The sequence below is a fragment of the Delphinapterus leucas genome, chromosome 7 (genome assembly GCF_059928025.1).
Source record: "Delphinapterus leucas isolate spDelLeu-1000000601 "Yukka" chromosome 7, BTC_Dleu_Yukka2, whole genome shotgun sequence".
In the NCBI taxonomy this organism is placed as follows: Eukaryota; Metazoa; Chordata; class Mammalia; order Artiodactyla; family Monodontidae; genus Delphinapterus; species Delphinapterus leucas.
In genome coordinates this window covers 38677453-38691338 of record NC_143135.1, presented here as the reverse complement: position 1 = coordinate 38691338, position 13886 = coordinate 38677453, and the positions used below count along the sequence as shown (strand labels likewise).

Genomic DNA, 13886 nt, shown 5'->3' with positions numbered 1-13886 from the left:
TGCTGGGGAGTAACAGGTGGTAAAGAATAGTTAGGAGGAGGCTTTTACAATAGTAAGGATAAGAGAAGGTGACTCAGACTAGGGTGTTTGTAGTAGAGGTGATAAGTGATCAAATGTGGGGATACATTGTTAAGATCAAGCCAAGAGGATGTGGTGACCAAGTGGATATATGGGTGTAAGAGAAAAAAAGGCAAGGCTGATTCAGGTTTTTGGTCCAAGGATGAAATCAAGTTGCCATTTATTAAGACGTAAATGTCTTCGGAGAGAGCAGGTTTGGGCTGCAAAAGTCAAGAGTTCAGTTTGGGAATAAATAAAGTCCACATACGTATCAGAGGTCCAAGTGGGGATGTTGAATTGGTGGTTGCATATCTAAGACTGCAGTTCAGAGAAGGTCTGCGCTGGAGATAGGAATTTTAGTGTACTTAACATCAAAGAGAGCATTTAAAGCCAGAAACTCGATGAAATTACCTCGGAGTTGGTATAAACAGGGAAGAAATGAGGTTCAAGGATTGAGCTCTTTCTTCAGGAGCTACCAGAGGATGTTTCACCAAAAGGAAGGCGTAAACCAAGAAAGAGGAAGATATAAGATATGGAAATCGGGACTCTGACACTGGTGGCAGAAAGAATCCCATATTGATGGCAAAAGGAGACCCCAGAACTATAGGTCTGAAGAGTAATTTACCTGAGTTGGAGCTAGCGGGTGAGTGCCCTGGGAGGGATATCACCAAAAAACGAGAACAAAAGTAAACTTGATTCAACATATTGAGATTTAAACTATGGTTCAACAACTGGGGATGAATTAGAGATAGGAACACAAAACACTAAGCAGATGGAAGAACAAGTTAATTACTAACAATTTCTGTAAATATACGTATTTATAGGAAATGTTAAGTATAGAATTATACATATTATATATAAATATTATATGAAAATTCCAGATGAAGAGGTATAAACTAAAAATCAAGAAATCATAGTAGGGAGTTCCCTGGTGGCCTAGTGGTTAGGATTCCAGGTTTTCACTACCATGGCCTGGTTCAATCCCTGGTCAGGGAACTGAGATCCTGCAAACCATGCAGCACTGCCACAAAAAAAAAAAAAAAAAAAAAAATCACAGTATAAGAAGGGTGCTTAGAGCAATTCCATATACATCCAAAAGAACTGAAAACAAGTACACGCACATAAACGTTCATAACAGCACTATTCAAAACAGCCAAAAGGTGGAAGGAATCCAAATATCCATCAACTGATGAATGCATAAATTATGGTATATACATACAGTGGGATATTATTCAGCCATAAAAATGAGTAACATAGATAAATGCTACGATGTGAACGAGCTCCCAAAACATCATGCCAAGTGAAAATCAGACATTAAAGGCCAACCATACATAGTGTGATTCCATTTATATGAAATATCCAGAATAGGTAAACCCTTAGGAACAGAAGGCAGATTGGTGGTTGCCAGGGGCTGGAGGGAGGGGACAATGAGGCATAACTGCTTTATGAGTACAGTGTTTTATTTTGGGGTGATGAAAATGTTTTGGAACTAGATAAGGATGGTGGTTGCACAATGTACTATATGCCACCGAATTGTTCACTTTTAAATGATGAGTTTTATGTAAATTTCACCTCAATTTTTTAAAAAAAATGTTATTTAGAAGTAAGAAGGCATATTACATGTCAAAAAAACAGCTGAGTTGCAAGTGGTTGCCCTAGACTTTAGGCTGCAAAACGGAAGGGACTGTTTTTAGTTATAAACCTCATAAAATAATCACGACTTTTAAAAACCAGATATATGCATAACTTCCAGTTAAAAAATAGTAAGATGAACACCTGTCACTTGAAGAAAAGATGATTTTTAAATGAAAAGAACAGTTGTTGAAGGAAACCTTCAGATACTACGAGCACACATATGGGTAGATCTGGACAAATTACATGCATATGCTGCTTCCAACTCCATCAAAATAGATGTTACAAAGAAAAAGCATATGGGAACTTTTATTTGAAAAGAAAGAATAAATGTCTAAGTCTGGAAGACAGATGAAGACAGACCATACTATATTTAACAAAAGGGAGAAGCAGAAAAAATTTTTAAAAATTTAAACAGACTAATCCATTTAAAAAAGAAAAAGATGATTAGGGAAAAACATCAGGGACAGTATCAATAAAGTTCTTAAAACTTCTATAGCAAAAATACCATAAACAAGATCAAAAGACAGAATAAACTGGGGAAAATATTTGTAACACATGATAAAGCATTAATAACAATGTCCCAAAAGAGAAACTGGAACAGAGCATAAATAGGCAATTCACAAAAAGTAAACATAAGATACTCATTAGTAATCAAAGAGGTAAAGCAGAATATCAGTCTCTTTTAACAAAGATTTATAAACAAAAACAATTTTCAAAGGATGTAAAGAAATGACATTCTCATACACCTTTTGGGTACTTATCAGTACACACTTGAAAGGCAGTTTGGGGACTTCCCTGGCGGTCCAGTGGTTACGACTCCGTGCTCCCAATGCAGGGGGCACGGATTCAATCCTTGGTTGGGGAACTAAGATCCTGCATAAGACTTTAGCAGTCCCAAGCCCTGAAAAAAATGAGTGGAAAAGACACACACCCCACACCCCTTGCCCGTGTGTAATCCAAAATAAAATGCTGTTTTTTAAAAAGGCAATTTTACAAAATATAAAATACACACCCCGAGAGATCCCATTTCTGGGAATTTATCTCAAGGTAACTACAAGGCAAATTAGAGTACAGTCCATGGAATACTAAGTTCCCACAACCTGTAACAAGTAAAGATTATGGGATGATATATGCAGTATATCATCATCATATAGGCAGCATATGATGCCCATGTGCAAAAGTGTCGGCAATTATATAAACAGTGATCTGGAGAGACTTAAGGTTTTCTCTGAAATGTTTAACTACTGCCACATATTAAGAACATCATGTGATCCTCACAGTAATTTAGAGATTCTTGAGATTTGACCCCCAAACCACACGGCCTTTAAGTAGCAGGGCTGTTTCTGAAAGCCAAGTTTGAACCCTCTGCCTAAAGGACTGCAGATGGTTTTTACATTAATATATTATTTTTTAAGGTATTAAAAACCCTCCCAATATGTAGTCCGATTTAGTATTTGCAGTAATTCTGTTGGCTTGATGGCAAAATTATAAATAGGTAAATACTTCTAATTAAAAGAAACCTAGAGATGTTTGGAAACATCAAATGTTCCATGTACTATTGACTAGCTTTTGGTCCAGAATCAATACCCAACATTTGCCTAGCTTACCTGGGGTTTGCAAAGATCTTGCTGTTACCTTGTTTTACTTGTTCATCATTCTTGGAGATGTTTGCCTTATTACAGTAAATTTATTTCTTGGTTTATGACAGTTACCCACTTTTAAGACCTGAACACAAAAGCACAGGGATTAGAAACTTACATCTAACACTATGTAAGAATTGGGTAAAATTTCCACACCTGTTTCCCATATTTGTGAGCCCATTAGGATGTGGGGCTGAGTCAGTTTGTACACCCAGCAGAGCACAGAGAGCTGCATACCCAGCAGAGCTGGGGAGGCAAATATACACAGTGTCCTGAAGAACAAGGGAAGTGAAGGAGGTGTCCGTGCCCCCAGAGCCCATCATCCCACAGGGACATCAATGCTACTTACGATACTGGTCTCTTGAAAACAAGGGGCTTTGCCTGAGAGTGTGATTTCGACCACAACTTTGATTACTGCTTGGGGAAAGCTTAAGTAAAAAGAATAAACATTTACTCAAGTGAGAAACACTTAAAAAAAGGTGGTACATACACATGGCTTGCTTGAATTTTCTGAATTCTGAAGGAGTAAACCAGCCAGACATGCAGCTTCTCATTTACTGGTTTTACAGCCTTGAACACCTCACTCCAGCTGTTCAAGACTTGCCTCTTTCAAACAGGATTACCCATGTACCTCATTAGGTTTTAAGAATTAATTAAATGAATATTCTGACAACACCCAGCTAAGTAAATTTTGTCCTAACCCATCCAAAAGTTGCAAGGCTCAGGGAGCTAAGCTCATCTCATAGTTCTTCCTGTTCCCTGAAGCCCTTCTTCCTCATCTTTAAGCCTCACCCACAGGACTAGGATCAAATAATTGCTTCCTAAGTCCCTCCATACTAAAGATGCCCTCCCCTCCAGACGCTTTCAAGTGTATTTCTGATATTTCAATGTAGATAACATCACAGATCTACCTCAAATACATCAAATGTATCAAAATTACCTAGAAACATTTTTGCCATGACATCAAAACAGTAAGTCACCACCTCCTAGTCTCTTCCAATACCTACCCACTTGGTACACAGAAATCACCATGAAGTTATAAACTGCTCAACTAGTTTGAGCAGTGAAAGGATGTAACGGATAGATGCTATCTCATTGCTCCCTGCGGAATCACCCAGTTCTAATTCTGCTAACACACGTCCACGTCAAAAAAGATAAACACACAAACCACTGAATTTTTTTAGGGAAAGAAATACAAAACATGTTTCTAGTTAAACAATGATTTTATTGCTTGAGTACAACATACAATTTTATGCAACCAGGGCAGAGGCTGTGGATGACTCGCTGAAAAGGAAAAAAAAAGGGGGGGGGGATGAGAAGAGCTAGATTAATAAAAGTCCTCCATATTCATTCCAAGAATCTCCAAAAACTACGAGAGCTATTTCCTAACAGCTAAAATAAACCCCAAATATATAAATGCACCAAACAGCTCAGTTCCTGAATCAGTTCATTATGATCAAGCATAATATGAAGATGATCACTTAGACATCCAAAGAAGAACTGGCCAACGTAAGGAAAAACCTTTCTGGTGGAAACTCCGAATATCTGGAAATTAGTCATTATAGTGAGCAATCTATGCAAAAATTAAGACAACATAAGCACCTGGGAGCAGAGGTAAGAACTGAAACTTTACCCACAATCTAAAAGCGATTCAAAGGGCTTGCTTGTGTTCTAAATCAGTGGTCTACAGAATTATGGCCCTTTGTCTTTGTAAAAAGTTTCAATGGAACACAGCCATGTCCACCTGTTTATGTATTGTCTATGGCTGGTTTCTTGCTATAATCAGAGCTGAAAGAGTAGTTGACCATAGAGCCACAGTCTAAAACATTTACTGTCAGGCCTTTTACTCTAATTATTACTATTTAATATCTGGCCAACTCCTGTTCTTGTTAACAAAAGGGGTCAATACTTACTATTTCCAATTGGGAGGGAGGACTCGTTTGGTCTTGTAATATCGAGCCAATCGGTGAATACGGCTCTCAATCAGAATCAGACGGAATTTGGCATCTTTATCCTAAAAATAGACAGAATTCAGGAAAACCACTCAAAACTAAACATTATTTTAACAGTAGAATATATAGACACCACGTACTTTAATGAGAAGTTACCCAGTGTCCCTTAACAGAACCACAGGCTAGGGTTCATGTGGCTAGATTAAGTCCTTAAGGGAATTTAGGGAGCCAAAGCTCCCCCTGCAAATCTCTCCCGGTGGAACTTTGATTTCAAAGCAAACAGTGTGATTTGTTTGTGCCCTAACCCACCTTGGATAATTCAAATCACATGCATTATATTTTACTGAAATGAATTAGTACAAGTAGTCCTCTTCTCTTACCTTTCTGTTTCTCTCGAGATGCTTTCGAACAGCAACAGCTTTCTTAATTAAATGATAGAGATCCTCAGGAAGATCAGGAGCAAGTCCTTTGGACTTAAGAATTCTCAAGATTTTATTGCCTGTCACAAAACGTACTTGTGCAACACCATGTGAGTCTCTCAGGATTACACCTGAAAAGGGAATAATATAAATTCCCAAACCAAACATACAAATTGAAGCATGTGACGTCAAGGCTCTGAGATCAAGTCACTTTCCAAGTTTCCCATCTGTAAAACAAGGCTTACTTTTATACATCAGACACTGACATTAGACTGCATGCAAAGCTCACTCAGGCAGCCAAGGAAGGTTTACCCAACACTAAGGAAAACCCTTCTGGTGGGAACTGCGAATGCTGTAAGACCATCATCATAGTCAGCTGTTGCATTACAGGCCACCAAAGGAATCAAGGAGATTCTTCAAAACGGCACCATCTGACTACTTGACAGTCTATTTATTATGTATCTCCTATTGTGTGCAATACCTCCACTAGTCTGTAAACTCCAGAAGACCAAGTTGCCCTTTTTTTGATTACTTTATTCTCAGGATCCAGAATCACATAGCAGGCAAACATTCACTGAATGAAGCCATTTGCACAAAGTCACACACAGCTGAGGTTCAAACCACATCTAACTGTGACAAAGTGATGAGCACTCTGAGTAGCCAATCCCAATTCCTCCATTAACACCTGTGTGATTTGGTGCGTGTTACACAGCTGCAATGTGCCTCAGTGCCTCAACTTCAGATAAAGAAAACTAGTATTTATTTGAAAGTATGGCTGTCAGAATTAAACAACGTCAGCATATGTAAACTGCTTAGAACCATGCACCTAGGAGAGTGCCTAGCCCAAAGAAAATACTCATTAAATTTTGGAACACATTTTACTCACTTTACCACCTTCCAAGTAAGAACCTGAGAGTTCAGCAAATGAAGACTAGGCCTCGGTCATCATCAACAGTAAAGCAAGGAAAACGAGCAAAAAATTTTCAAGCCACGTGTGAGACATTTGCCCCGAGTCTTCTTCAGCAGGTTACACGAGGGCAAGCGGAAGGGGCTGCATTAAACAAAAACACTCACCTATTTGCGAGGGAGTCAGGCCCTTCTTGGCCAATTTGTAGATCTGCTCCTTCACGTCGTCAGACGTCAACTTCAGCCACTGTTTATGGTAAAGAAAGCGGCTTTAAGACGAGAAACCAGAGATGGCACCGAAACACAGCGGTCCCCTCCACCTTCAAAACCGCGCTCCTGGGCTTCCCTGGTGGCGCAGTGGTTGGGAGTCCGCCTGCCGGTGCAGGGGACGCAGGTTCGTGCCCCGGTCCGGGAGGATTCCACATACCGCGGAGCGGCTGGGCCCGTGAGCCATGGCCGCTGAGCCTGCGGTTCCGGAGCCTGTGCTCCGCAACGGGAGAGACCGCAGCAGTGAGAGGCCCGCGTACCGCAGAAAAAAATAAAACAAACAAAAAAATCGCGCTCCTCATGCACACGTGGTTCCTATCCCCGCGCCGCTTCCCCCAAGCAACGAATGGCACCCCCTCCCGGCCTCTCCCCGGTCCCCGCGCGCTACTTACAGTGGGGACGCTGCGGCGGTAGGGTAGAGCCGACTGGGACAGGCCCTTCCTGGGGAGAGAAGCAGTTTCGGGGTGAGAAAATCCCTGCCACAGCAGCCCAGAACCTAACCCCCTCGACCCGCTGCCCACAGTCCCTCTTTCCCCCCCATTCCCGGGCCCAGCCCTAGCAACCCGTTCACAAACCCGAGCTTACCCGGGAGCATGCATACGGCCCATGATGGCGGCGGTGCGGTAGCGAAAAAGAGGGAGAGGGTGGGAGCGCCGTAGGAAGCCACCCTGCACGCCGGAAGTGACCTCACACGTCTTCGCTTCCTCGCCGGCAGGAGGCGGAGCTGCGCTGCGTGTTTCCCGGCGACCGCGTGACTACATATCCCGAAAAGCACTTCAACGTGGACTACACATCCCGGCATGCATCGGTGTTTGAGGCGGTGCCAGACTAGAGAAGGGGAAAAAGAGTCCGCCTCCAGCCTGGGCTGTGGGCTCGTTAGAAGTGTTGCTTACGCCGAGGTTGTTCAGGTTGGGATGCCGGACTGGGAGTGCGAATGGAACAGATACGGCTGCAGAGATTGGTAGACTTGGTCCCCGCCCTTAAAGAAGGCCGTTATCTGCGCCCCCGCCGCCCAGCGAATTTGGGCGTCAGAAGTTCAGCCCTACACAATTGTTCATCCACTCACCAGTGCCAGGCCTTGCCTTGGCACTGGATACCTCAGAGTCTGTCCCTGCCCTTAAAACATTCACATGGGGGAATTCCCTGGTGGTCCAGTGGTTAGGACACCGCCCCCTCACTGCCAAGGGCCTGGGTTTGGTACCTGGTCGTGGAACTAAGATCTCACAAGCTGCGCTGCGGAGCGAGAAAATACATACATACAAAAAATTCGCAGGTACAATACCATGGTGATGAGTTTTACATTGGAAGTAATGGTAGTGGCTGCCGCCTAGCCAAGAGTAACATTTCTTATTTCTACTCCTAATCTTTCAGGGGAGGGGTCACTGACTACAGAGAAGTCAGATCCTGGCCTCTGTCATCTCAATGAGGCCCTCCCTGAGGAAAACCATTTCCATTAAAGTAGTTCTTTTCCCTCCCAACACAGTATCCTATTGATTATCCTCATAACATACAGTCTGTCATTTTCCTTTATTTATTTATTTTTAAAATCCCATACTCCTTCCCTCTGCCTTCGCTATTGGTAACCATGTTTGTTTTTATGTCTGAGTGTTTCTGTTTTGTAAATAAGTTCATTTGTACTATTTTTTAGATTCCACATAAAAGTGATACCATGTAATATTTGTCTTTCTGTCTGACTTAGTATGATAATCTCTGGGTCCATCCATGTTGCTGAAATGGCATTATTTCATTCTTTTTTATGGCTAACATTCGATTGCATATACAGATATATATATATGGATACAAAAACATCTTTATCTATTCATCTGTTGATGGACACTTAGGTTGCTTCCATGTCTTGGCTACTGTAAATAGTGCCACTATGAACATTAGGATGCGTGTATCTTTCCAAGTTAGAGCTTTTGTCTTTTCCGGATATATGCCCAGGAGTGGGATTGCTGATCATATGGTAACTCTATTTTTAATTTTTTAAGGAACCTCCATCCTGTTTTCCATAGTGGCTGCACCAATTTACATTCCTATCAGCAGTGTGGGAGGAATCCCTTTTCTCCGCACCCTCTCCAGCATGTATTATTTGTAGACTTTTTGATGATGGCTATTCTAACCGATGTGAAGTGATACTTAATAGTTTTAATATGCATTTCTTTAATAATTAGCGGTGTTGAGCATCTTTTCATGTGCCTGTTGGCCATCTGTATGTCTTCTTCGGAGAAATGTCTGTTTAGGTCTTCTGCCCATTTTTTGATTGGACTGTTTGTTTTCGTTAGTTGTATGAGCTGTTTGTATATTTTGGAAATTAAGCCCGTGTCGGCTGCATCATTTGCAAATATTTTCTCCCATAGGTTGTCTTTGGTTGATTTGGTTTATGGTTTCCTTTGCTATGCAAAAGCTTATGTTTGATTAGGTCCCATTTGTTTATTTCTATTGCCTTGGGAGACTGACCTAAGAAAATATTGCTATGATTTATGTCAGAGAATGTTTTGCATATGTTCTCTTCTAGGGAGTTTTATGGTGTCATGTCTGATATTAAGTCTTTAAGCCATTTTGAGTTTACTTTTGTGTACGGTGTGAGGGTGTATTCTAACTTCATTCACTTACATGCAGCTGTCCAGCTTTCCCAGCACCACTTGCTGAAGAGACTCTTCTCCATTGTATATTCTTCCCTCCTTTGTCGAAGATTAATTGACTGTAGGTGTGTGGGTTTATTTCTGGGCTCTCTGTTCTGTTCCATTGATCTGTATGTTTGTTTTTGTGCTTTCATTTTTCCTTTCTAGTTGCTTGTTTGGTTGTCTGCCTCCAATAAATGTGAACTCTTAGATTGTTCATTGCTTTCACCTCCAGCACCAAGAACAGTGCCTAACTAGGCAGTCAATAATATTTTTAAAGAATGAATCTAAAGAAGTAATTTTTTCCTCATGAAGATGTGTAGACTACAAACTTTATTTCAGGAGGCATAGTGGGAACAGTAAGATTTGGCAATCTAGACCTGGATTACCATACATCTGTGTGTGATTTGGATCAAATCACTTTCTTAGTTATACATGAGGTTTTTGAGTACTCAAGCACTGCCAGAATGATTTGCCCTCAGCCCGCTAACTTATCACACTTATGTCCTGTAGTAGAATGATTTGAAGGAAATCTGTGATATAACCAATACTAGTATTGGATTGTTTTGAGAATACCACTCTCGTTTAAAAAAAATCATTTAAAAAAATCAGTTGTTAAAAAGACCATACAATTTTTCTAATAAGGATATAGGAATGTTGACTGAAATATTTATTCATGGTATAGGAATTATAACTATTGTTTCAGGGTTTTTTGTTTGTTTTAGTCATGTTTAAGCCCTCCACTAGTTTTCAATTCTTTATCTGGCCATGTTTGTATATTCAGTAATAATAAAGATAAAATATGATGTGTATAAATTTTAATCAAATGATATTTACCTTCTATTGCCTTTAAATGTGGCATGCTTTTTGGAGAACTTGTTAATTAAAACCTTCTGATTTTTCAAAGACAAAAAAGGGGAAATTATAATTTCACTATCTAAAAAAGTAGTCAGTGTTAACACATTTATTAAAGGCAGAGGTTCCATGATCAAATGGTTTCTAAAAATTGATCGTATGAGCTTCTAAACATTTTATTGAGGTAAAATTCACATACCATAAAATCCACTAGAGTAACCATTTTAAAGTGTATAATCCAGTGCCTTTTAGCACATTTACAGTGTTGTGCAACCATCACCACTAATTCCAGGAATTTTCACTAAAAAGCTTTCTGGGCTTCCCTGGTGGCATAGTGGTTAAGAATCCACCTGCCAATGCAGGGGACACGAGTTCAAGCCCTGGTCCGGGAAGATCCCACATGCCGCAGAGCAACTAAGCCCGTGCGCCACAACTACTGAGTCTGCGCTCTAGAGCCCGTGTGCTACAGCTACTGAAGCCTGCGCACCTAGAGCCTGTGCTCCGCAACAAGAGAAGCCACCGCAATGAGAAGCCCACACACCGCAATGAAGAGTAGACCCCGCTCGCTGCAACCAGAGAAGAGCCAGCGCGCAGCAGCAACAAAGACCCAACGCAGCCAAAAAAAATAACTTTTTTTTAAAAAGCTTTCTATTCTAGACAAATACCATATGATATCACTTATATGTGGAATCTAAAATATGACACAAATTAACCTATCTATGAAACAGAATCAGGGACACAGAGAATAGACTGGTGGCTGCCAAGGGGGAGGATAGGAGTGGGAGTTTGGGATTAACAGATGCAAACTGGTATATATAGAATGGATAAACAACAATGTCCTACTGTATAGCACAGGGAACTATAGTCAATATCCTGTGATAAACTATAATGGAAAAGAATATGAAAAAGAATGTATATATATATGTATAACTGAGTCACTTTGCTGTACATCAAGAACAACATTGTAATTCAACTATACTTCAATAAAAAATAAATCTAAAAAAAGCTTTCTGTTCTTTAAGCAATCACTCTTCAGTATCCCGTCCCCCACAGTCCCTGGCAACCACTAATCTGCTTTGTCTCCTTGGATTTGCCTATTCTGGACTTTTCATATAAATTAAATCATACAGTATGTGGCTTTTTATATGTCGTTTCTTCCATTAGCATGTTTTCAAGGTTCATCCATATTGTAGTATGTATCAATGCTCCATATCTTTTAATGGCTGAATAATATTTCATCATAGGGATATACCATTTTGTTTTATCCATTCATCAGTTGATGGATATTTGGCTTGTTTCTACTTTTTGACCACTATGAATAATGCTGCTATGAACATTTGTGCACAAGTATTTGAGTACCTGTTTTCAGTTCTCTTGGAGATTACATACCATATGAATTGCTGGGTCATAGGGGTAACTATGTTTGTATGTATGTATGTATGTATTTATTTTTGGCTGCGTTGGGTCTTCGTTGCTGCGCGCGGGCTTTCTCTAGTTGCGGCGAGTGGGGGCTACTCTTCCTTGCAGTGCGCGGGCTTCTCATTGCAGTGACTTCTCTTGTGGTAGAGCACGGGCTCTACGCGCGCAGGCTTCAGTAATTGTGGCACGTGGGCTCCAGTAGTTGTAGCTCACGGGCTGTAGAGCACAGGCTCAGTAGTTGTGGCACACGGAATTAGTTGCTCCGCGGCATGTAGGATCTTCCCGGACCAGGGGTCGAACCTGTGTCCCCTGCGTTGGCAGGTGGATTCTTAACCACTGCACCACCGGGGAAGCTATGTTTAACTTTTTGAGAACTGCCAGTGTTTTCCACAGCAGCTGGCACCATTTTACATTCCTACCAGCAGTGTATGAGGGCACCAATTTCTCCACATCCTCACAAACACTTAACTTTTTAAATTCTAGCTATCCTAGTGGGTGTGAATTGGTATCTCAATGTAGTTTTGTATTTCCCTAATGACTGAGATATTGAGCATCTTTTCATGTGATTGTCGGCCATTCTGGAAAAGCATCTGTTCAAAAGTCCTTTGCCCATTTAAAAATTGAGTTTGCTTTCTCTTGAATTTTAAGAGTGCTTTATGTATTCCAGATACCAGGTCCTTATCAGGTATATGTGAATATTCTCTCCAATTCTGTGAGTTGTCTTTTTACTTTATTAATAGTGTCCTTGATGCAGTTTGTAATTTTGATGAAAACCAATCTATTTTTCTTTTGTTGCTTGTGCTTTTTGTGACATAAGAAACCCTGTCTAATTCTAGGTTACAAAGATGTACACTTATGTTTTCTTCTAAGAATTTTATAATTTTAGTTATGTTTAGGTCTTTGATCCATTTTGAATTAATTTTTGTATATGTTGTAAGAGTCCTATTTCACTTTTTTGCATGTGGTTATCTAATTGTCTCAGCCCCATTTGTTGAAAAAGAACTATTCTTTCCACATTGATCCTGGCAGTCTTGTGTCTTTTCTGGATCATGATTCAAATAAACAAACCAAAAAAAACCAAATAGAAGTGAAAAATACAATAACCCAAATTAAAAACTCAATGAATGGGTTAAACAGTTGAAGAGAGAAGTAGTGAACTGGAAAAGAAGTCACAATAAATTATTCAGAACTGAAGAAAGTTACTGATCCATAGACTTAAGAATCCTAAATAGAAAAAAATAAAGATATCTACACCTAGGCACATCATCATTAATATAGATCAAACGAAATTAGCCCTAAGGTAATAATTGTTGAAGGTGTGTGACAGGATTCATTCATGGAGTTCATTATACTGTTGTCTAACTTTGTCTAAAATTTGCGTGATAAAGTGTTTCAACACAGTAAGGGTAAAATAAAGTTGTTTTGTTTCTGACACAAACTGAGTTTATCAACCAAAGAAACTGGCTCTAATTAAGTTATTGCTCTTTCATGGTCTCTGGCCCTTTTACATGTTATCTCTAGGATCAGAGAACCACAACCTCACTGGTATCATTCCAGGACGGAGGTATGGTATTAAGAATCTACATTCTCTGTTCTGAAGATAGTATAGTAATAGCCATGCTATAGACATACTTAATATTTAAGTAAATTACCAAAGGCCAGGGACCATACTCACAGAAGCATTTCACTTCTATGAAATGGTGATGGGGCTCTAACAAAGTGGCAATCCAGACCTTCCACGAACCACACTTAGAAGTCAGACACTCTATTTGGACATTTTTAGGGGCAGATCACAGGCCAGTTCTGAAATTCAGGATTATCTGAATCTAATAAACTCCTGGGTTGGATAGCAACAGTGAGCTCATACCAGAGTTTTGAACCAAAAATGTTAATATGTCGATGAGGAAAGAAATCATAGCATGGGGACTTCCCTGGTGGTCCAGTGGTTAAGACTTTGCCTTCCAATGCAGGGGGTGTGGGTTTGATCCCTGGTCAGGGAGCCAAGATCCCACATGCCTCGCGGCCAAAAAACCAAAACATAAAACAGAAGCAATAATGTAACAAATTCCATAAAGACTTTAAAAATGGTCCACATCAAAAAAAAAATCTTAA

The 13886-nt window shown here is 40.2% G+C and overlaps 1 protein-coding gene across 1 annotated transcript; it reads right to left on the bottom strand.

Moving 5' to 3' along the window:
• Positions 1-4536: 4536 nt before the first annotated feature.
• On the bottom strand, positions 4537-7551 carry RPS13 (ribosomal protein S13). Its single transcript, XM_022555742.3, has 6 exons — positions 7462-7551; positions 7269-7317; positions 6778-6856; positions 5665-5834; positions 5246-5346; positions 4537-4616 (listed from the first exon to the last, which is right to left on the bottom strand). The coding sequence occupies exons 1-6, from the start codon at positions 7482-7484 to the stop codon at positions 4583-4585; spliced, it is 456 nt and encodes a 151-aa protein (XP_022411450.1). The 5' UTR covers positions 7485-7551; the 3' UTR covers positions 4537-4582.
• Positions 7552-13886: the final 6335 nt, after the last annotated feature.

Excerpts from the sequence above, each read along its gene's own strand:
- RPS13 (XM_022555742.3), bottom strand. The coding sequence starts at position 7,484 with ATGGGCCGTATGCATGCTCCCGG. Across the intron at positions 7,318-7,461 it reads GGCCGTATGCATGCTCCCGG|GAAGGGCCTGTCCCAGTCGG; the intron begins GTAAGCTCGGGT and ends TTCTCTCCCCAG. Across the intron at positions 6,857-7,268 it reads ACCGCCGCAGCGTCCCCACT|TGGCTGAAGTTGACGTCTGA; the intron begins GTAAGTAGCGCG and ends TACCATAAACAG.